The 22,372-nt window shown below is 37.3% G+C and overlaps 1 protein-coding gene across 13 annotated transcripts in view; it reads right to left on the reverse strand.

Annotated features, from left to right (window-relative positions):
• Positions 1-22,372, reverse strand: part of ATG10 (autophagy related 10) — a 225,923-nt gene that overhangs the window by 54,892 nt on the left and 148,659 nt on the right. For all 13 annotated transcript variants that reach the window (XM_031030903.2, XM_081826650.1, XM_031030902.2 and 10 more), the window contains one exon: positions 16,522-16,619. In XM_031030903.2, coding sequence (XP_030886763.1) covers positions 16,522-16,619 — 98 coding nt within the window. The remainder of the gene's footprint in view (positions 1-16,521; positions 16,620-22,372) is intronic.

Raw genomic sequence — 22,372 nt, forward strand, 5'->3', positions numbered from 1 at the left:
TAAATAAATAAAATCTTTAAAAAAAAATAAAGAAAAGTTTAAGACAATCCCCCACAAGCACAAAAATTTCACCATGAAATAAATGCAGTTTTCATATTTTGAGAAAAATCAGTAAATATTCTTCCAGAAAAATGTTTACTTAATATTGGTGAGACTGTTTTTGTTTGACTTGGAGATTTTTTACCTTGTTTTCTTTTCATGATAATAGAAACAATCCATCACTCCCACCCAAAATTTCAAAATTTTTACTAAATTCTCTTTTTAAAAAAATCAATTTTTTTTCTGAAATTGACTTCTAAAAAATAAATCAAATTATATAAGACCGATGAATCACTGGCCTCTACCTCTGAAACTATGAATACATTATATGTTAATTAATTGAATTTAAATTTTAAAAATGGTGAAAAAATTTTTTTAAATTAACAAAAAAAATCAGTATTAGCATTTAGATTTGAATCCACCCCCCCTCAGCTGAGATAAATGATCAAAGGAACCTGCCTGGTTTTAACTGAAACATCTGCAGGAAAAAGTAGGGGAAATGAGCTATATAATGTATCCATGTGAGAGCTGAATGTGCATATGTACCTGAAAATGTTTAAGGCACATCACACTCCTTAAAGGTAAATCATCATATTGCACTAACAAAATTAGGATGTTCAGTCTTCAGAACAGTCAATGTGAAAAGTCATGCAAAACAGCAATTAAATAAAGTTTCAAGCAAGTCCCCAAATCCCAAGAACCTATTCTAGTACTGTTCCCTTCTGGGATTTTGTTTTCAATTAAAATACAATAGCTGCCTGTCCTTAGAATACTGCAAAATGAGAGCAATAACCTCTCAGACCACGGATTCAGGTTGTGGAATCTCTGCTTTTGAAAGTGAGTTTAACATTGAGGTCAAAACTACAGAAAACATGTAGAAAATGTGCATCCTTTATCCTAGCCTTCTATTTTGGTTATTAAATGCAAATCTGGTTTATTTTGCTCACCTATATATGGTCTAATATTACTTAGAATGTCTATGAATAAAATCTAGAATCGGGCAGGTGAATTAAATGAAAACCCCAAGGGAAATACACTGCATTACTAGCTGAATCCCCTTAATCAACCTTCCCTAGGCCCAGTCCCTCCCTCATTTTTCACTCATATTTTCACTCTAAAAAATAAGGGCTTCTCTTCTCCGTGGACAGGGCATGTAACATCACACAGTAATCAGGACTTGGACACAACACTCATAGATCAGAAAACAGACTTCACTGCCTGCTAAACACCAGCCCTTGGCAAGAGTATTCAGGGCACTCAGACTCCGCTGAGGTCAGTCACTTGAGCCCCTGAATGTGAACTTGGTATGGGTGCAAAAATCATTTTATCTACAGAGACAGAGAGATAGACATAAAATAAGGGGCCCTTAAAATTTCCAAACCATCACCTGGAAAATCACCACTGTCTTTAGATAAACTGGTTTGGAAAACCTCCCATCTCAGAAAGACTGGTTGGTTATGCTGAATTTCAGATTGCTTTAGTCTCCATCCAGTCCTGGCTGCAAAGAGTTTGGAGTGGTTAGGAAGATCCTGCCACATTTGTTGTTTGTGGGCCAGAAGAAGACATGAGAAATTTTCTTCAAGTAACATAGGGAGCTAAGACCCAAGCCAATGTTGGCAAGAGAGAGCTGAGGTTTGTGCATGAGGAAGATCACTCTCAAATACCAAGGTCATGGGACCAGAGAGTGTCAACACTAGAGTTAGACAATAAAGTACTTGAAACCAGGCAGGAATGAGACAAGAGTAAAAGCACACTTCGCACAAGCAAGGAAGAAAGAGTGTCCTGGGTGATTTCCCTGAGCTACCTTGGTGTGTCTGCAGATTGGCCTTCATATCTAAGGTACAAATGAGCTGAGTGAGCTTAAAGAAAAAAGGAGACACTACCGGCAGCTATGGAAACTTAAGATCCTTCCTTCCCAAAGTTAACTGGCTACGTTTTTTTTTTAATATTATTATTCTTTTTTTTTTTTTAAAGATTTTATTTATTTATTTGACAGAGAGAGAGACAGCTAGAGAGGGAACACAAGCAGGGGGAGTGGGAGAGGGAGAAGCAGGCCTCCCGCCGAGCAGGGAGCCCGATGCGGGGCTGGATCCCAGGACCCCGGAATCATGACCTGAGCCGAAGGCAGGCGCTCAACGACTGAACCACCCAGGTGCCCCTTACTATTATTATTCTAAGGGAACTCCAGAACATACCCAGAGGGCCAAAAGTCTGTGCCTTTTAAGTGCCAGGATGGACAGGTAAATTCAACACCGTGATCATCTCCCTTCTGAGTCATATCATTAGTTGTTAGAACCAACTTGTTGGACAGAAGGAACTCTGTAACATCGAAGGCTATGGAATCTAAGAACCCTTTTTATTCAATCACTCCATAAAATAACTTTAGCAGATGCAAACGTAGGCCTGGCCACACTGATATCAGTTAAGATCAAAAGGGCTTTTTTTCTGGGCAACCTGCTAGAAACTATACAGACTTACATATTCCAGACTCAACTCTCTCAAAAGATAGACCTGACATGTCTCAATACTAAAATTCCCCTTGTCAAGGAACAACGCAAGGTTAGTTGCCTAGCTTAACATACTCAAGAGACCAACAGTAATGGTCCTTTAGCCTTTCCTGGTGGTGACACTGATGTCAAACATACCTGTGAAGAAATTAAATAAAATGTGGAAAATAATTGCATTTTGTTGATTTTTTTCTATGTGTGAGATGGACTTTGGAGGATCTAAAGTGACCATTTTACAGGGCTCTTAAAGGTATTTTCTCCTTTATCAGCTGTTTGCAATTAAATTGAATGTGTGACCACCTGCAAATCAAGGTGGGGGGAAGAAGGCTTTAGGAACTTTCCAAATGGCTTATATAAGCAACCTTCCATGATCTAAGCTGTCTACTGCTCCATGCCCTTTAATGGAGCTCCCACTGGTTGCACAATAACAAAACTAAGTTTGAAAAACCTGCCTTACTGCCATGTGAGGGTTTGAGGGACAGGCCCTTGCATTGTTGGTTATTAATGACTATTTGAATAAGGCTGGGGGTAAAAGTGTGGGTAGGGAGCAAGCCTGACAGAAAGGGTCATATTGATTAGAGGAAGCTACTTAGACATGTATTCAATTCAACTCCTTCTACCAGCAAGTGATTTAAAAAATTGACTACAGTATCTATAGTATTCAATTCTAGATGTATTGTAGGGTATGCTAAGATACATCTATGTCTCAATAGGATGTTGTAGGTTTAACCACAGGCCCAATAACAACTACAGATTGTAGAATGAAACTGCTCATGGCATGGCTCAGGGAGAAGCACTGTGGAGATGGATTCTCACAGGCCCAGATGGGCTACTTCTGTTCTTGCAGCCTTGGGACATTACTCCCATGATTTGCCAATCCTATCATGTAAAATACAGCACACTGAAATAGCTAAAGGTCTCTCCTAAGAAAGGAGATTCACTACCAGAACTCTTTGAATGCTATTTTGAATGAGAAACTACAAAACTATTTAGTTGACTAAGTAAATACAATCACTAAGTGCTCTAGACCAGCTCCCTCCTCAATAAACTATCAGTTTGTGCCTGTGAATATACTGCTGTAGGAAACTTGAGGCTCAACAATTATTCTTTTGACCACTGCAGTGCTATATTTTATATGAAACAGAAATTATGTCCACTGTGTTTCCTTTTCACAGTATTAATGGATTAATGATAATAATTACTCATGCATTAGCTCACGTAATTCTCACAACAACCCAATGAGGTAGTTCTTATAATAGTTCCCATATAGAATAATTTTCCATTTTGAGAACGAGGAAGGGAAAAAGTCAAGTATATTTGTCCTTGGTCACAATGTTAATAAGTAGAACTTGAATAAGAACCCAAGTGTTTCTGACCTCAGAGCCAAATTCCCAACCTGTTGAAAAAACTATCCTCGGGTCTAGCTATGTATTACTGTAGCAGTCAAGGTTCAGTTGCCAAAAAACAGAATCAACTCTGACTAGTTGAAGCCGTCATTGGGAGGGCTGAATAAACAAATTCGAAATGATTTTCCAAGAACAACTTCTAAGCTCTTACTGGAGAACTGGACACCATGGGACCTACTGCTTCTTTTCAAGATCAAGAATCTGCCATTCTAGAATCACAGCCCCAGTCCTATGATCAGAAACCTGTCTCTACTGTGGCCACCACCAGGGCCACACCACACCTGCTGCAATTCACACCAGCAGAACGACGACCGCCCCATCCTCTGCCTTTTGACACACCCAAAGCTAGTGACTGAACACTGGAGCCATACATAGAACCTCCATGACCTGCGGTGCTTCCAACAAAGTGCAGCCTCCAACACTTCTGCATCCCAAATCCCGCACACATGCATTCGATGTGATGACCCTAAAGCAAATTCAGACCCCTCTCCAAGAGAGAGATGGAGAATTACGTTTTAGCTTTCCAGTGTCTGCAGTACAGGAAGAGCACAAGAGAGGGAGGGTAGGATGAATGTTGAGTTCTAATCCACAATGGCCACTATAAATTCCAAGGATTTGGATGTCCTGTTGAGGGTTCTCCTGATTAGGGTTGCAAAATACTATATGCCTAGGAAAAGTTTCCAGAGTTTTCATCAAATTCTCAAAGAGGTCCATGACCCAGAAAGGGGTCAGATCTACTTTAATATATCTTTATTAACATGACAACATTTGAGAACAAGATTAGCATTGTGGGAGGGACTAAGACATACTGATTAAGACAGGAGCTCTCAAGCTCACTAGTTCAAATTCTGGTTCTGCAACTTAGTAGATGTGTGACCTTTAGTAGGTTGTCTAATGCCTTTGTGCCTCAGTTTCTCCTTCTCTAAAATTTGGAGAACAGATTCAACCTAACAGGGGTGTTCAGAAGATTAAGCAAAATAATATGTGTATTCAGAAGAATGCTTGGCACATGAGATATGCCCCCTAAATGTTAGCTATTGTTACTAGAATAATCCTTAGGCACGATAAATTCTAACCTTAAAAGACTTGCATTCATGCCCCATACATAAATTTATTTCCACTTTCATATGCTTACAGAAGAAGTGAGGACTTGATGTGCTGTGGCAGTAAACAGAAAGACAAGCACCCGTTTATATGGTGATGACTTCATTCTACTTAAAGGATACATTAATCTAGCAGCTAATTACTACCAGGCGGAAGTGTTTAAGCCTGTGCCAAAACCAAAGTTGCCAGTTTGGGAAGATGTTCTTTGGGACCCACGTGGATAATACTTTGAAAGTAATCAAAATGCTAACTCTTAATTGTTTGCAGGGGAATGTATTAATAGTTAGGTCATCTGGCAAGCCCCTTCAGGTACAGTTTTACTCAGTCAGCTATTCCATACAAGTCTTGTTATCTGGGCAAGGTGGATGACTGATAATTCTTCCGTACTTAAAGGAGCAGGATTTACAGGCTTCCAAGTATTCTGCTCAGTCATTTGGGCAAATCTAATAAGGCTTACAAAGAAAAAAAAAAAGTCTCAGCCCTGCTGAGCTGCCTCTGGACAATAGAAACAATGCTCAGTGTTGGCAAGAATGGAAATCAGACCCTTTAATTACGACCATATGTCAACTTCCTTAGTGTCTAAAATGTATGTCCCAATGAACTGCAAGAAAAACCTACATTTCAGCTATTCATCAGTAACTTCAGTGTTCAACTACCTGGCTCCAATCCAAAGCCTGGTTGACATCAGATTGTAGCACATTAAGAACAATTATGACCAGTGTCAGCGAACACTTAGGGAAATGGGTTCTCTAACATCCTACTGGTAGTAAGAATTAGCACACCTTTTCTGATATTGACTTGGAAATATTTAACAAAATCTTTTAAAAGTCAGTACTTATTGACTCACCAATTTCATTTCTAAGAATTTAGTCCAAAGAGATAATCTGACAACTACACAAATTATACATACAAGGATGTTCACTTAGGAATTGTTTAGAACACAAACAATTAGAAAAGAATTCAATGTTCAAAGTATAAAATTGGTTAAAACAATTATGGCATGGCCTTAGAATGAAATTCTATGCACTTATTAAAAGGAAAATTTAGATGTATTTAAATATTGACATGAAAAGATGTCTGTGATGTAAATTTCAAAAACCAGGTGCATAGTATAATCTCATTTGTATTTGTGTATATTTATATGTAATACATACATATATGTGAATATATGTATTACACATGTATGTACAGTTATATAAATAAATATATTTTTAGAAAGTTATGCCCTGAAAGGTTAACAATGGTATCACTGAATGTTTGAGATTATGAGTAATTTTTATTTTCTTCTTGCTACTCTATATTTTGCTAAAAATTAACAGTATGTATTTCTTTTGTTAATCAGAAAAAAACAGTTATTATAAAAAATGCAAGCCCAGATGATTATGATGTGGTTATGGAATATAGGTGAGGTTCAGTGGGGTGGAATCCAGAGTCAACCACTAAGAAAGAATTCTTGAGACGTCTCTGGTGCAAGTAGGTGGTTTATTAAAGCACGGGGACAGGACCCGTGGGCAGAAAGAGCTGATTAAATTCGATGGGGTTGGGGGAGGTGAGGAAAAGGGAGGTTTCAAGAGAACTTTCATATGCTAAGGAGTACCTACAAGATACCTACAAAATATCTCAGGCCTTGCCATTGTCAAGTTATGAGACTGACTGCGCTACCTACTGCGCTAACGAGGCACCTTCCATTGTCAAGTTAAAGTTGTTTTTCCCCTCTAGCAAGGCATTAACATTAAGATAGTTAGGAGAGATTCCTGGAAGAATGTCACACAAGTCCCACCCAGGAGTGGGGGGTTGGGGAGGCTTTGTCTTCCGCCAGCCTTCTGCTCCCTCATCAATAGCACTTTCATCTGAAGGATACTCCAAAATACATACCAAGATTCACAAATTCAGAATCATACAGAATTTCTAAACTCTTTCTTTGTATGTTGTATTAATATAGGAATAGGTGGGGCACCTGGGCGGCTCAGTCCTTAAGTGTCTACCTTCGGCTCAGGTCATGATCCCAGGGTCCTGGGATGAGGCCCACATCGGGCTCCCTGCTCAGTGGGAAGCCTGCTTCTCCCTTTCCCACTTCCCCTGTTTGTGTTCCCTCTCTTGCTGTGTCTCTCTCTGTCAAATAAATAAATAAAATCTTTAAAAATATATATAGGAATAGGCAAACACAAATGCCTTTAGAAGACAGGTAGGCAAAGTAAGTAAGTATAGACCAGGTATGAGGCAATAAAGGTAAGTGACCATGATTAACTACAGGGGACATTGCCAGTTCAACGGCATTCCAATTCAAAAAAATTTCCAAGCACTCAACATACATCTGCAGGCTGATTCTGAACAGGAAGCTGCTAATAAAGGCCTCTGCTGTATAAACCTAAACACACAATATATACTAATATAACTCTCATACAACTACAACTGGACATCACTCCATACCCATCTCCTAAAGTTGGTTTAAGTGGTATCAAAAAAGGAGACCAGCTTTTCATATTTGTAAAATTATCTTCCTAAAATTTAACACAAGAAAAGTTTGTTTCTCTTGATAAAGTTGTCTGCTTTCTTCCATAACAGAATAAAAGCAATGGATTTAATTGGCTTTCCCTTTTTGTTACTTGTTGTTCAAGAAAACTCAGAATCGACCCTTAGCTTAGATTGTTCTGCTACAACTGTCTTTTTTCCCTTCCACCACTTAGTTCTCATTCACTTGCTTTGATGGTCATAGTATATACGTTACTCTTATATTGGACTGTATGTCTACACCACTTGAAATATTTCTGAAATTCAGATTGGACAGAGAGAAATAGAAATAAATTAATATAGTGAAAAAATATCAGCATGCAATACAATAATTGTAATGACTTGCACACATATTTTATATACTTTGGTATTATCCCTACTTATTGGCCAAATTTTAACCTACAAAATATAAACTGTAAATAAAATATGTGGAATGTAACGGCTCACATGGAAAAGAATCTGGAAAACAACAGGTTAAAAAAAAAAGCTGAAGGGGGTAGGAAGTGGAATGAAAAAAAAAAAGTGCAATAATTGCATGGTAGAAAATGTATGTCCAGCCACCACTGTGACAAAAATAAGATAAACCGAATAGCATCTTTCTTAGGAAGCTTATACCCTTACAGGGGACTCAAAGCCTATAGGGATAAGTGTGTCTGCAGACTCTACCCTCCATGCCCTCCGGGCCCTGTGCCTGCCTTTCTGCTCCCCCAGGCTTCTTTTCCTGCCTATAGCTGCTGCTTTTCCACCTACCCACCAATAACCTCTTTCTCAAAAAACCAGAAACAAGAATATAAATATTCCTCAAATGTAACGTTTTGGAACTAAGATGTTTATTAAAAATTAAAAATTGATGGTAGGTAATTATCAAAATGAAATGTGCTAAAATGAGTCATATTAAAATTAATTATAAATATTTTAAATGGTATTTTATTCTTACACTTATAAGCTGCTCCTTTTTTAGAAATAGAAATTTCAAGGATCAGTGAAATGCTGGGAAATTCTTTAAAGAAAGCCCTTCTATAAATTCAGGGCACGTGCTGAGTCAAAAGTGCAACTGTGATGGTAAAAAGCTAAGCAACCCTATGCTCAACCAGATATACATATAACAAAGTACATTAACCAGTTTCTTGTTTTTATTACCTAGTGAAATAAATTTCAATTTAGAGAAGTGAAACTCAAATATACTGGTATAAACTGATTATTTATAAGAAATACATTCCTTGTTTATTTATCTTGAACGCTCAGTAAAATGGAATAAAACCAAATATCTTAGAAGTTAATAAGACAAGGATCTTACATAATAAATCAGCCCCCACTTCTACTTAGATTAATTTGAACACTTAATTAGTGGCTAGTGGCCAGAAAACTTTAGAAAGTAAAAGGGGGATGAGAAAGTAATATCATACCAATGCCTAAAGAGCACTTAGGATAAAGTTAAGGCTTTCCAAAAACATTCCAGGGCGTAAAATCGAAGAAAATTTTGAAAGAAATTATTTCGTTGAAGATAACGAGAACAAAGTTTCATATCCTTCTTAATCTAAAGAAAATCTGAGGGTGCCTGGGTGGCTCAGTCATTAAGCGTCTGCCTTTGGCTCCAGTCATGATCCCAGGGTCCTGGGATCGAGTCCCACATCGGGCTCCCTGCTCATCGGGGAGCCTGCTTCTCCCTCTCCCTCTTATGTTCCCTCTCTCGCTGTCTCTCTCTCTGTTGAAAAATAAATAAAATCTTTAAAAAAAAAATAAAGAAAATCTGAGGAACAAGCAAAACTTAAGAAAAATGTGGGGTTTTTTTTACCCCCAAAACAAGAAAGGCACAATGGAGTGTGAGTGACAGGTTTTTCTGAACTGATTAAAAAAAAAAAAAAAAAGAATATGGAAAGTGAAGTACTCACAGCATCAGCATTCAATAAATATTAAAAGTCACAATGCATGTGCAGACTGACAATCTAGAAATAATTACTAACAGAGACAGAGAAAAATAGCACTGTCATCATTACCCGAAAACACCAAAGAAAATGAGATATGGTGATGAAAGCATATTTCACTCTTCTAAGATAGTAGAGGGTGGTAGAACCATCGAGTACTGGTAAAAACATTAGAAAGTTTCTACAAAAAGTCTGCAAAGTAGATTATGGCACTATAAACTACCCACTAAAGGGACTTATTAATGTCCAGAATGAATACCTAGAAACCCAGATCCAATGGCAAATTACAGAGAAAACAATTACATGATGTCTGTAGTCCCATTTAAATCAAACTCCACTAGGAAAGCGTCTTCAGTGGTGCTGGCAGGGATTCTAAAGCAGCGGCAGCAATCCATAAAAGGCTTCTTAATTTTCTTGTCATTTAAGAATTAAGCCACTTCCAGTTCACACAGATCCTACCAGGTGCACTAAATTGATGTCATTATGAGCCATCAGGAAATACCCACCGAGACCTATACCAACACTGAGAAGTTTTGTTAAACAGCTGTGTGTTTTAATTGATTTGTATTATTTAAAATAGGAACAGTTAAAAGTCAGTTATCGGATGTTGTGTAAAAGAGATGCCTAAAGACTCCAGGGAGACTGAGTTCAGAAGAAAGCCAATCACTGGAACTTCACTTCAGCACTTAAGATTATTACTAGAGGAAGCACAATTAAATCATCAGTTTATCAGCCATCATTATAAATCACCAGGCAACATATCAAGCTTCATTATTTAAGACTCCTTAACCAGTGACTTCCTGCATCACTGAGAGTCAAAGCAATCTATTCAACAAAAGGTACCTAAGGAGTTTTGTTTTTTGTTGTGTTTGAGTTTTGTTTTTTTGTTTTTTCGTTTTTTTACCTTGAGAGATTTATGATGGAAATATAATGAAAACTCACTGAAATTAATTACCATATTTTTGCATGTTTTAGACATGATGAAGTCTTCAAAATGAAATTAATGGTATTTGGGATATGTAAAATATATATTGCACAGGTCCTCTTAACTCTACTCCCAGCAAATATTTAATCCAGTTCTCTCATGCTACTTGGGTGGGATCACATGAGGAACTATAATGAGTTTCCTTCCAACTTTATCCACCCAATCCCATTCATTTACCTGTACTTGGACAGCCTTCCCCAGACATGTGGAATCAGAAAACAAAGTACCTCAAAAGTCTCAGTTTCCAAATTTAAAGTGCACAGTCCAGGTGTTAGAAAATATTTGCAGGGAGATATGACACAGGTTGAGCTTTGTATGCAACCCTCTTTTTTAGTCTTCCCACCAACTCTCTGTAGATGCTGCCATTACCTTATATGGAAAAATAAGACACACAGAGTTTTTGAAATTTGCCCAAGTTCATACAGCTAGAAAGCGGTGGTGCTCACTCTGTCTGGTTCCAGCACCTTGATAAAGGCTCCAAAACAAAGCAAGCCTCCTTGGAAAATGGAGTGCTAAGTCTGGGCATGAACTGCACAATGTGAATGTGCAACAACTCGTCAAACCAAAAAGTAAGAAGCCATCAGAGCTACTTGGGTTGTATCAAAATTAACTCAGGAACCAACTTAAAGAGACTTTAAAAAAATTTTTTTTATTTAAATTCAATTTAGATAATAATACACTATATTATTGTGTATTATTAGTTTCAGGGGTAGAGTTCAGGGATTCATCAGTTGCATATAACACCCAGTGAGCATTATATCAAGTGCCCTCCTTGATGCCCATCACCCAATTACCCCATTCCCCCAGCCCTTCCCTCCAGCAACTCTCAGTTTGTTTCCTGGAGTTAAGAGTCTCTTATGGTTTGCCTCCCTCTCTGTTTTCATTTTATTTTATTTTTCCCTCCCTTCCCCTATTTTCATCTATTTTGTTTCTTAAATTCCACATATGAGTGAAATCATATGGTATTTGTCTTTCTCTGACTGGCTTATTTCACTTAGCATAATACCCTCTAGTTCCATCCACATTGTTGCAACAATCAAGCAACAATAAAGATAATCACTATAATGAATTGAAATGCATAAAACATTTATATCCATGAGTCCACGAAGATATGTAAGAAAACTTTCTTGGTCACCTTAGGATGCTAGAGAAGCAGCTCATTATCTTAAAAGCTAGAACATTTATCCTGCATTTTCTAGACAAAGCATACCTCAAGTAACTAAACTAGTGAGGGAAACTGCTGTTATAAAGCACTCCAGCTAATAAATAATGAATGATGGAATTAGAACATCACCATTTGCAACCCCTAATGAGTTAATGGATCTAGGCAATAATCATGAATGGCTGCTAACATCACAAAAAAGAACGATAACCAAACATTATTTGCCTCTTGGCAGAAGCATCCAGAATCACCTGTGAAGTATTCTTGCCCCCAAAAACAAACCTGAATCTGATCAACCCTCCAGATCTAACTACCAGTTTATGGAAAGCTCAGGGAGGAATACACCAAACACTACCACAGAGATACAATTAGGGAAAAAACAAACAAAAAACAGACTATAAATACTACAGGACAAACAACCTTGTTTCTTCAACAAAAATTTATGAGGAAAAAAACAGAGAAAGGAATGAGAATCTTTATTTCAAAAGTCTTAAGAGATGCTAACCATTTTAATATATAAACCTTATTTGAATCCTGATTCACAGAAACTAAAAAAATTTTTAAAAAATTGTGGAAATTTAAGCATCAATTCCTTATTTAATGATTTTAAGAAATTATTATCCATTTATTGTGATAACAGAGATGTGGTTATGTTTATTAAGAGTCCTTACCTTTTTAAAATTAAACTTTTCATTTTGAGATAACTGTAGATTCTACATGCAGTTGTAAGAAATAATACAAAAAGATTATCCATACCCTTCACCAGTTCCCCAGTGGTAACATCCTGCAAAACTACAGTACAATATCACAACCAAGATAGTAACATTGATACAGTCAGACACGGGACATTTCCATTGCTACAAGGTTCCCTCTCATGTTGCCTTGTATAGCCACACCCTCTTCCTTCCTACCTACACCTCCTTCTCTAACACCCAACAACCACAAATCACCTCTCTAATTTCAAAAATGTTATTTTAAGTGGAATCATATACTACGCAACCTTTTGGGACTGGCTTTTTGTACTCAGAATAATTCTCTGGACACTCATCCAAGTTGTTCAGCGTATCAGTAGTTGGTTCCTTTGTATTACTGAATAGTATTCCCTAGCAAGGATGTGCCACTTCATTTAATCTCCATGGTCTGAAGGACATCAGAATTGTTTCCATTTGGACTATTACGGATAAAGCTGCTATAAACATTGGTATAAAGTCCTTGTTTTTTAAAGATACATACTTAAATTTGTATGGATGAGATATGATGTTTCAGATTTGCTTCTAAAAATTCCAGATGGGGTGAGATACTAAAAAAGTAACATTGGCCATTAGTTTGTAAATGTATTATACTATTAGCTCTACTTTTGTATATGTTCATAATTTTCCATAATATAAAGTTTAAAAACAAGAAGACAGTAAGAAACAATTACCTATCTGACCACTTCCACACCCACATACATAAACACACACATCTTCAAGTAAAATTGAAGGTATGCTTTCTTACTTTATGACTTTTAATTTGTGCCAAGATCACAGGAGTTCTTTACCTAAAACACAGAGCCCACACCTGCAAGTAATCATTATTGTAACATTCATTGTACCACTTTGGGCAGATCCAACCTAGGCATCTGTTAACTTTCTTTCAGAAGTTCTTTATTAGGCTACAGGGTTGAGATAATAGGTAATTCATAATGTTGGACAAAAGCAGGTAAGTAATCACCATAATCAAATGTATGAGATTCATTAGTGGCTTGTCGTCAAAAGAGAGGGTTCATGTCTGACATGAACAGGTCCTTATCATCAAAACAAATGCTGAGAGAACAGAAGTGTGATTACTAAAGATGAAGAGCAGCAAACTATATGAGCACAATCAAGCCTGAAGATGAAGTGAAATGCATTTTATATTGTGCGAAGGCTGCTTTTGTTTTTAAGCCGCTCTGAAGGACAGGATATTATTATCATGTTCAGTCTGCGAGCTAATGGTTCTTCAGGGTAATCTGCAAAATGCTTTCTACTGTTTGGTGCCACCACTAGTCTATCAGCTCATTCTCCCCTAGTGCTGTATCACAACCTCCCCTTCCCCCAACTGAGGACACTATTTTTTTCTCCACGTGCGGTTTTACAAAAATGAAGACCCACTCTCTCAAGGATCTCAGGCAAAGAAGAACATGTAAATGCCAACCCATTAACTAATCTAAGATTAAAAGCCAAGACCGCCGAAGGAGACATTCATGATGACTTCTGAATGCCAAGTAATGCAATGGCGACAAGTGAGTTTCCCTGGCTAGGTCTTTAATGCCCGCACATGCACTGTGACGAGCAATTCTAAAGCTTAAACAAAGTTTGTTGTCAAAAGTGGGATAGCTGTCCACAGATCAATTCCCATAAGACAAATCCCAAAGGAACACCTAACCGTTCCAGTTGTGTTGTAGTCTGGTTATATCAACCATCTGTCCCATTAAGTGAGCCCCCGCACTTGGGTGTTAGAAATAATAATGCTTTTTGTGATTGGATTTGATCATTACTACTATACTATGTCAGGTAGGAAAAGATGGTCCACTAACTGGCTGTCCACATGACACTTAAGGATCTACAAATTAAAAGATATTAGTCAATTCCTTTAAAAACAATCAATGTACAGATTGGTTCATTTCGTTGGTTTAGCAACTTAGAAGTTCTATCAATAGAAATCTATTGGCAACATCATATTAGGAAACTAAGAAAATACAGTTGAGTACAAAGTCTTGTTCATATGTCAAGTCAGAACAGAGACACATAGAATTAAAACCCAAAATGACACAGATCACCAGGAATTGTGCTATAGGCTTGCACTGAGATTAGTAACAGGATTGGTAGTGACAGAAAGGGAAAGCATAAGAAATGGGCTCAAGAACGTAATGTAAAATGTAAATGAAAAGAAGCAGAGAAAAAAGGCACTAAAGTTAAATGCGGATGTATTTTTGGATGTCTTTGGCATCTATCTTCTGCCTCTAACATTTGCCATCTTCCTTGACTCTTACAACCAAACATTTTCTGGGTCCTGTGGTTCTGACACTACAGTCTACATTTTTAGACAACCTGTGGTCCCTGGCAAGACACTGGAAGTTGAAACTCTTAGCACTCACCTTGATGCTTAAAGGCTAAATGCTTTGCATAAAATAAAATGTTCTTGCCAAAAATCTTAACGATGGATTTGCTTATATGTCTCATTCTTCTTCTTCAGTGCAACCACCCATACCTGGTCTACAGAACTGGGTTTCAGAGGGGGCCATTTCTGTGAGCTGAAGTGGTTTCAAGAAAGGAACATGAGAGAAAAAAAGGAAATATAAAGACAGAACAAAGGCAACAGGGAAGACAAGTCTGGAAAGAATTCTAAGAACAAACTACACAGGATAGCTTCTGGAAAATGAACAGCCATGTTTGGCAGGAGCTGAGACTGTGTACAGCAGAGTACAAGATAAGCTTGAAAGGGCAGGCTGGAGCCAGGGAGTGGCAACCACTGGAGCCCAGGTGAGGCATTTAGACCACATGCCATTGGCCTTTGGACAGCTACTGCAGGTTGGTGCATAGGCAAGATATGCACACCATGTTTAGGAGGATGTGACTGATGATAGGTGCAGGGAGGAAGGAGCAGAAGACCAGAGTTGTGAAGCCTTACTAACTGTTCCAGGTAAGGCTAGAGGACTTGATCTAAGAGGGCAATGGTGGGAAGGGAAAGGAAAGGATTAACTTGAGGGGCTGTGTGAAATATGCATGTACTTAAACCTAGTTTTGTCCTTAATTAGAACCTAGAAAACGGTCATTTGCAGTCACTGTCAAAGAACTACTTACAAGATGCTAAGGATTCTTATGTTGATTGGGAGGTAAACTGTCATTATTATGATCAAACACATAAGAGGGCATAAAAATTCTAATGGCTGATAAAATCATTTTTAAAGGAAGCTTTGATTAAGCTTAACAGAGGCTGGGAAAAGATAAGATTTTTGATATAAGTAAAAATTATTTTTAAGGAAACCATGATTGGTTGCAAGGTGATGAGTATTTTTAAATTTCTAAAATAATTAACTGCTGATTTTAGCAAGGCAGTAATAATGACTTAATGATTGACAGATCTATTTTTCCCTAGTTTTGCAAATCTACTTTTTATATCTACTTTTGCAGATGTATTTTCTCTACTTTTTTCAGATCGCTATTGCAAACCTATTATTAATCAAAAGTGAATTTTTTTGCAAATGTACCTATGAGCAAAACTCTGAAGCATTGTAGGCGACACAAGCTAAATCATGTACTTCTTAGTGAATACGCCAACCTATTTACTATTCTCATTTACTTAATACATTTTTATTGAGCCCTCACTATATGATAAGTACACTACCAATGCTGGGTGTACAATAAAGACAGAAAAAGAAGTGCCTGGGTGGCACGGTCGGTTAAGCATCTGACTCTTGGTTTCAGCTCAGGTCATGATCTCAGGGTCGTGATATCGAGCTCAGCGCAGAGTCTGCTTGAGATTCTCTCTCCCCCTCTCCCCCCCACCAACTCATGCTCTCTCTCTAAAATAAATAAGAGAACAAGGTTCTGCCCACATGGGAATGCATAGTACAATGACAAAGAAAGACATTAATTAAAAAAAAAAACTATCCAAATATATAATTTAAAATTGTGATAAGCATTATAAAGGAAAACTACGGGTTGCCTTGAGAGCTTATAACAGGGAGGAGAAACCAAATCTGGGTCTGAGAAGGTGTCTTAAAGGAAACTGTCTTTGAACTGAAATCTGTAAGGATGCAGAGGAATGAAATAGGAAAAAAAGAGTAGAGGAGAGAACTAGAAGAAAAGATGAGCAGAGGGAAAGAATCACATATAATAAAATAAAAATACTCTCTAACCTGTTGGGTAATGGTGTCCCATGGCTCCTGCAGCATCTGTGTCTTATAACACTCATGGATTCCTTCCCATATGTCCTTCAGAGCTAAAGGTCTTCCATCTGCAAAAGTGCATGGCAAAGACCATCAGTCAGTAATCCATTTGACACAATGATGTTTGGTGTTTATCTAAAACTACTAGAAGAACGTTATGATTTTTTAAAAAATCTTTGCTAGTACACATATTACTTATATGTCAAAAGAGTGCCATATGAATTACTATTTTCTTCCTGAGGGAAATTTAAACATTCAAGCTTCTCTCCTTTGTAACCATCTAGCAGTTAAATTATCTGCTCATTCATTGCCTGTAGGAATTCTGCAGAATAAATAAAATCCAAATGTATTTTAGAACTGATAGATACAAGCACAGGCAAAGGACCAGGTAGACAGACTCCCATATTCACAAGGGTGCACTATGAACACCTCTGAAATCTTACTATTTCCTCGAGTTCTTAAATCAAAGACGTACACGTTTCTTTCACTCTCTCATTGACTATCTGTAATGTTCAAATCACTCTGTTGAGTACCATGGGGAATAGAAAAAAGGAAAGCACACAGTTTCTCCTGGTACGAAGCCTACCATCTACTAGGGAAACTATGACAAGTATATCAATAGTACACTAATACTAAAATACTGGGTAGAGAGTGGTTGTTGCCAAGAGGAAAACTGCAGTTCTCCGACAGTACAGAGGAGGGAGACATTAACACCCAGTGTTTGTGGCAGGTGGAGAAAGGGAATTGCTAAGGGTGGAAGGACATGAGAAGGAACTGGCATGAAGAGATTAGGGAAGTGGCTGTATTATTCACTATTATTCTAGTGAATAATAATTCTTTTTCTTTCTTTAAACAATTCAACAATTCACTTATATTTCTAACAATCACAACAATTCACCTATATTCATAACAATCCAAATAATGTATTTCATGAAGACCACTATGGCACTAGGAGAGAAATAGGTATCTAAATTTGTAAAATAAAGTAGAAAGAAGAAATTACCTAAAGACTTTGAAATCGCACACTGCTGGACAGAAGGTGATCTTACTACTAGAATTTAATGCTACTTGGCCCAGAGCTATCAAGTCCTCAGAACTTAGGGTTGTGCTCGCTTAGGCAAGTGGACAATAGCATTTAAAGAAAGCTCATCACGGCCCCTGGGTGGCTCAGTCAGTTGAGTGTCTGCCTTCGGCTCAGGTCATGATCCCAAGGTCCTGGGTCAGAGTCCCACATTGGGCTCCCTTTCTCGGTATCTCTCTCTCAAATAAATAAATAAAATCTTAAAAAAAAAAAAACTAAACTAAACTAAAACTAAAACTATAACACTCTCACTCCTGTGAGCTTTTTTTTTAAAAAAGGAAAGAAAGAAAGCTCATCAGTATATCAGATCATTAGACCCAAAGAAGTATTTGGTCATCAAGTGCAATAAAACTTGGGGAAATAATCTATCCCAACCCCTAACGCCCCCACCACAAAGCAAAAGGTATTGTACTCAGATTCATGGAGTTTAAGTAGAGATGTAGACTGTAGGAAAAGAGCACTGGACTTGGAGCCCAGGCTGAATTTGAATTCTGGTGTCAGCACTTAACTCTCTACGTGACTGCAAGTTATTTGGCTTTTACCTGTAAATGAGTATAATTATCCTTCTCAAATCCTGTTCATGTGAATGGGCTTGCATCAGTGAACACACCCAGGACTGTGTCAGGCACACAGTCAGAGCTTAATACCTAGTACGTATCTCCTCCCAGCCCCCACTGCACCACTTCAGTACTTCCCATACTATAAAGCTAAAGGATTCACTTACAGACCACTATTTCTTAGAATTTTCTCATGTTTCTACACCATGCACATTGTGTTTGATGACATAATATACTAATACCAGAGGCAGGGCATTTCTCATGTTTGACCAGAAAAGTTGAACTTTTCCTCAACCTTTATTTTCAATAAATAGCAATAGAGTATTTTGATACATTTTCAATAAGTATCTTCATCTTGGCATTTATCTGTGGCAGGAGACCATTATCTTTTGATAAATAGTTTTATTCCACTGACATTTCCATGTCTGTAAAATGAACAAGATTTATTCATCCAATTAACATTTGAATGTCATGTTTAGGTACAAGTTAAAAACAAGCTGCCTTCAGTATCTGTGTTATATTGTTTTCTGAACACATTTACAGAGCAGGGCCAAACTTTGCCCTTAAGATAAGCACTACATATCTTCAAAATACGCACGTGTGTGTGTGTGTGTGTGTGTGTGTACTGATGTTGGAAGAGGGGGGTAGGGTCTTAAGTACTTCAATGTCAAATGGTAAACCAAATAATCAAATTATAAAAAGATGACATGCTTTTAAAATAATTTTCAGATGTTGAAGTTATAAGAAATCAAGTTGTAGGATAATAAAATGTTAGAGCTGGTATATTAAGGCAACCAAGGTCTTGGGAAACATACATCAGCCAAAATTATGCAGCCAGTTCATGACTGCACTGGAGCTGGAATTCAAGTCTCAGTGACCTTCCTGCCATCCCCGGCAACCTTTGGGGGCGGGTCTCAGTACCCTTCCCGCCATTCCCTGCAGCCTCTGAGGGCGGAGACTGCCCCTATCCTTTCACCACTGCAGCCCTACAGTGTAGTTCCAAGCCCCACTCACACATTGCAAATGCTTTATAAATATTTACTGAGTAAATGATAAAGGAAAGGACACCCTCCTTAACTTTATCTCCTCTAAGACAGAGAAAGGCTTTGCAGACTTAGAGAATGCTGGGTTTAATATCTGGCCATCAATAATGATTTTAATTTTACTCCTTAAAATATTTCAGCCTACAATCTAAGGATGGAGTAAGTGGTTTGGATATTACCACTGTCAAAACCCGGCATACTCTGCTGGAACCATTCATACAAAATGCAATAATCAGCAGCTACCAACAAGGTGGAAAGACCCAGAACAAATGTAACAGAATATTTTCATCAGATTTGATGCTACGATTGAGGGTGTGTGACATATGTTTTCAGAGAACCTCAGATCTACAGGAAAACAATTAACATCTTACAATGCAGGAATTAAAACTGATCTGGTCAACTTAGAAATAACAGATAATTACAGAGTTAAAAATAATAAGTTCAAACATAAAAAGATGCATCATGCTCCTACATGCATGTTTGTAAGAGGGCTACCCACTTTCTAGAAAGAGAAGAGTGTTTTCTAAGTGAACAGACCCATTCTCTAATGGGTCTGTATTCTCTAATGCATTTACAGACTGTTTAAAAATGCATGTATTAATGATGATCAAATGAGCACTTGTGCAAGCTACTATGACAAGAGTGCCAATCTCTCCAGCTTCTGCTGACCATCTACACTGCAGACAATCTGGCTAATACAGCTTTTTCTCTCACATACAGATATGACAATAATGACTGTGATGTGGGTTCTTTTCTCTAAGCCTTTATCATCAACTTGCCCAGTCAACGCTCATGCCTTCACGATCAAAGACATACAAAAGTTAGTTTTGTGATCTTCTATGCTAAAACAAAAAATTTTGACCTAATCAGCAATTTCTCCAAAACCATGTCATACACCACTGACACACAAAATATATTCAAAATATGATTGTGATTCTAATTATTTCAAAACCAAATGGAACCTTCATTAATTCCACCGAAACCATTAAACGGAGACCATCAAATATATTTCAAAAATCACGTCATAAAAGTAGAGCTTAAATATTGCAGAAACTTGAAGAACTTTGCGATTTTGAATCTATCTATTTATGAAAACCGAAGACCCAAAACTTTAACTTAAACTGTGGGCATAAACAAATCCTTGGTTAAGCTCATGAAACACATTATTATGTGCTTTCATGTTCAGTTGAAGGTATCTTCAATCAGAAACTTTAAGCCCTGTTAAGAGGGTCTATTCTTTTCTGTCTGGCCTCAGTCAGAGGTGACATAAGCATACTCAATCAACAACTCCCTAGTTTTAGACCCAAGATATTCAGTAGCACCAATTTTAACATACTTAGAAATCTCATTAATCACACTGAGGCTGAGAAGCTCAGTAAAATCCCCTGCATGCTTGAAAAATTGAAGCAGAAGCTGAAATAATTTCAGCAGCAACCCACAAAGTAAGCATGGCAAATTAAGGCCATTTATTTAACAAGTGTTTATTGAATGCCTACTGTATGCCTCTATCTCCTGGAATGATGATACACATTTGAGCTAAAGGAATATTCTGTCAGCAACCTAGAATGTCAATGATAAAAGAAGAAGAGACACTGGATGAAAAATAGAATAATTAAAAAGTACAATCTTTAGCAACTGCCAGTAGCGTTTAATTTAACAATTTTCATATAAAATCTCTCAATTGAATAATAACCTACATGTAAAATAATCTATATATTACTCAAAATGTGCAGCTCTCTAAATTTCTTCCTTATGGAGCACAACACAAACATTCATCTATCCAGGAAAGCTAAAATATAGTCTCTCTCAGGTAAGAAAATAAATTACCTTCTCATGTCCTCTTCCTGGCCTTGGATCCACTTAAAATCTGTTGCTTTTTGTATATATGGTATTTTGCACTAATACAGGTTAGAATAAACCTTTTGGCTAATTAGTTCTCCCTGTAGTTTTGTTTCACATTTCTCTAGCATTTTCTTCTTTAAAACATTTTTAAACCAGGGCTTGATTTTTCAATGGGATTCTATTCCCATCGTATGTTTTAAACAAGCATCCTAACTCCCCATACTATTTCAAACGTTTACATGGTTCAACAAATAATTCTTGTTAAATTTCCTGTATTGTTTGATTTTTCAATTTGAATATCTTTGTGTTAGTTAATTTTTCATTATTTTTCTTAATAATTTCCACTATTTGCTCTTAAATTTGATTTCAATCCATTGAATTTCTTTTTAATGTACCAAAGTTCATGTTCCATTCCATTATCATAGCTTTATAACTTTATATAAGTATACGTGGCATATATGAACTTTCTTAAAGATTCTCTATGATCAAATAAATTAAATTAAATTATCTGTCAAATCATTTTCTATATTCTGCTCATTGTAATCATTAACGAGAATCATTTTTGCCTCAATCTTTAAGAACCTCTCCAATCCACCTTTTCTTTCCTGTTCAACAAGCTGCCTCACCTCTCACTTTGCTGGCAACCACTTCCAACCCATTATCTCTTTCATAATTTGACCTCAACATATCTTTCCAAATATTTCTTCCACAGTTCATCTTAAGGAAACCTTTACTTCAAACTGGCCTCTCACTGTTCCCCAAACATACTATGCTCTCTCCAGCTTGGCACCCACCCTCCTCCTCTTCTCCGATGCTTTTTCCAGCCTCTTCAGAAAAGCCAACCTGTTACCTTCCTTTGCAAGTTGTTGGACGGAGCTGTGGATACTTTACTTTATTCTCCAACTTCCTCCAACTCCATCTTTCTGTTTTCCTGTTATTCTCTTCTAAGCACTCCAAAGACCTCCTCTTGTTCCAGACCACATTGAACAAGGCTCTTCTTCCTTCTCCTTGATGATTTACACACTGCTCTAAGTCCAAACTTTCCATTATTCTTCCTTTATGCTGGCCTTTATCGTGGTTTGCCTTTGAGAGATAATTATTCTTGGCTATTTCTTTCTCCCTGTTCCTCCATGAGCATCCTTTAGGCATACAGCAAGTGGACAAATCTTCCACATGAAATATCTGGATTACATTTTTAATTCTATACTCTTACTCCCCGGGCCAATAATAGAATGGATCTCCAGAAAGAACAGACATTCAGTTGCTGAATGGAAGAAATGTTTCCTTCCCTATTCAAA

The sequence above is a fragment of the Leptonychotes weddellii genome, chromosome 7 (assembly GCF_054177405.1).
Source record: "Leptonychotes weddellii isolate Sample4059 chromosome 7, ASM5417740v2, whole genome shotgun sequence".
In the NCBI taxonomy this organism is placed as follows: Eukaryota; Metazoa; Chordata; class Mammalia; order Carnivora; family Phocidae; genus Leptonychotes; species Leptonychotes weddellii.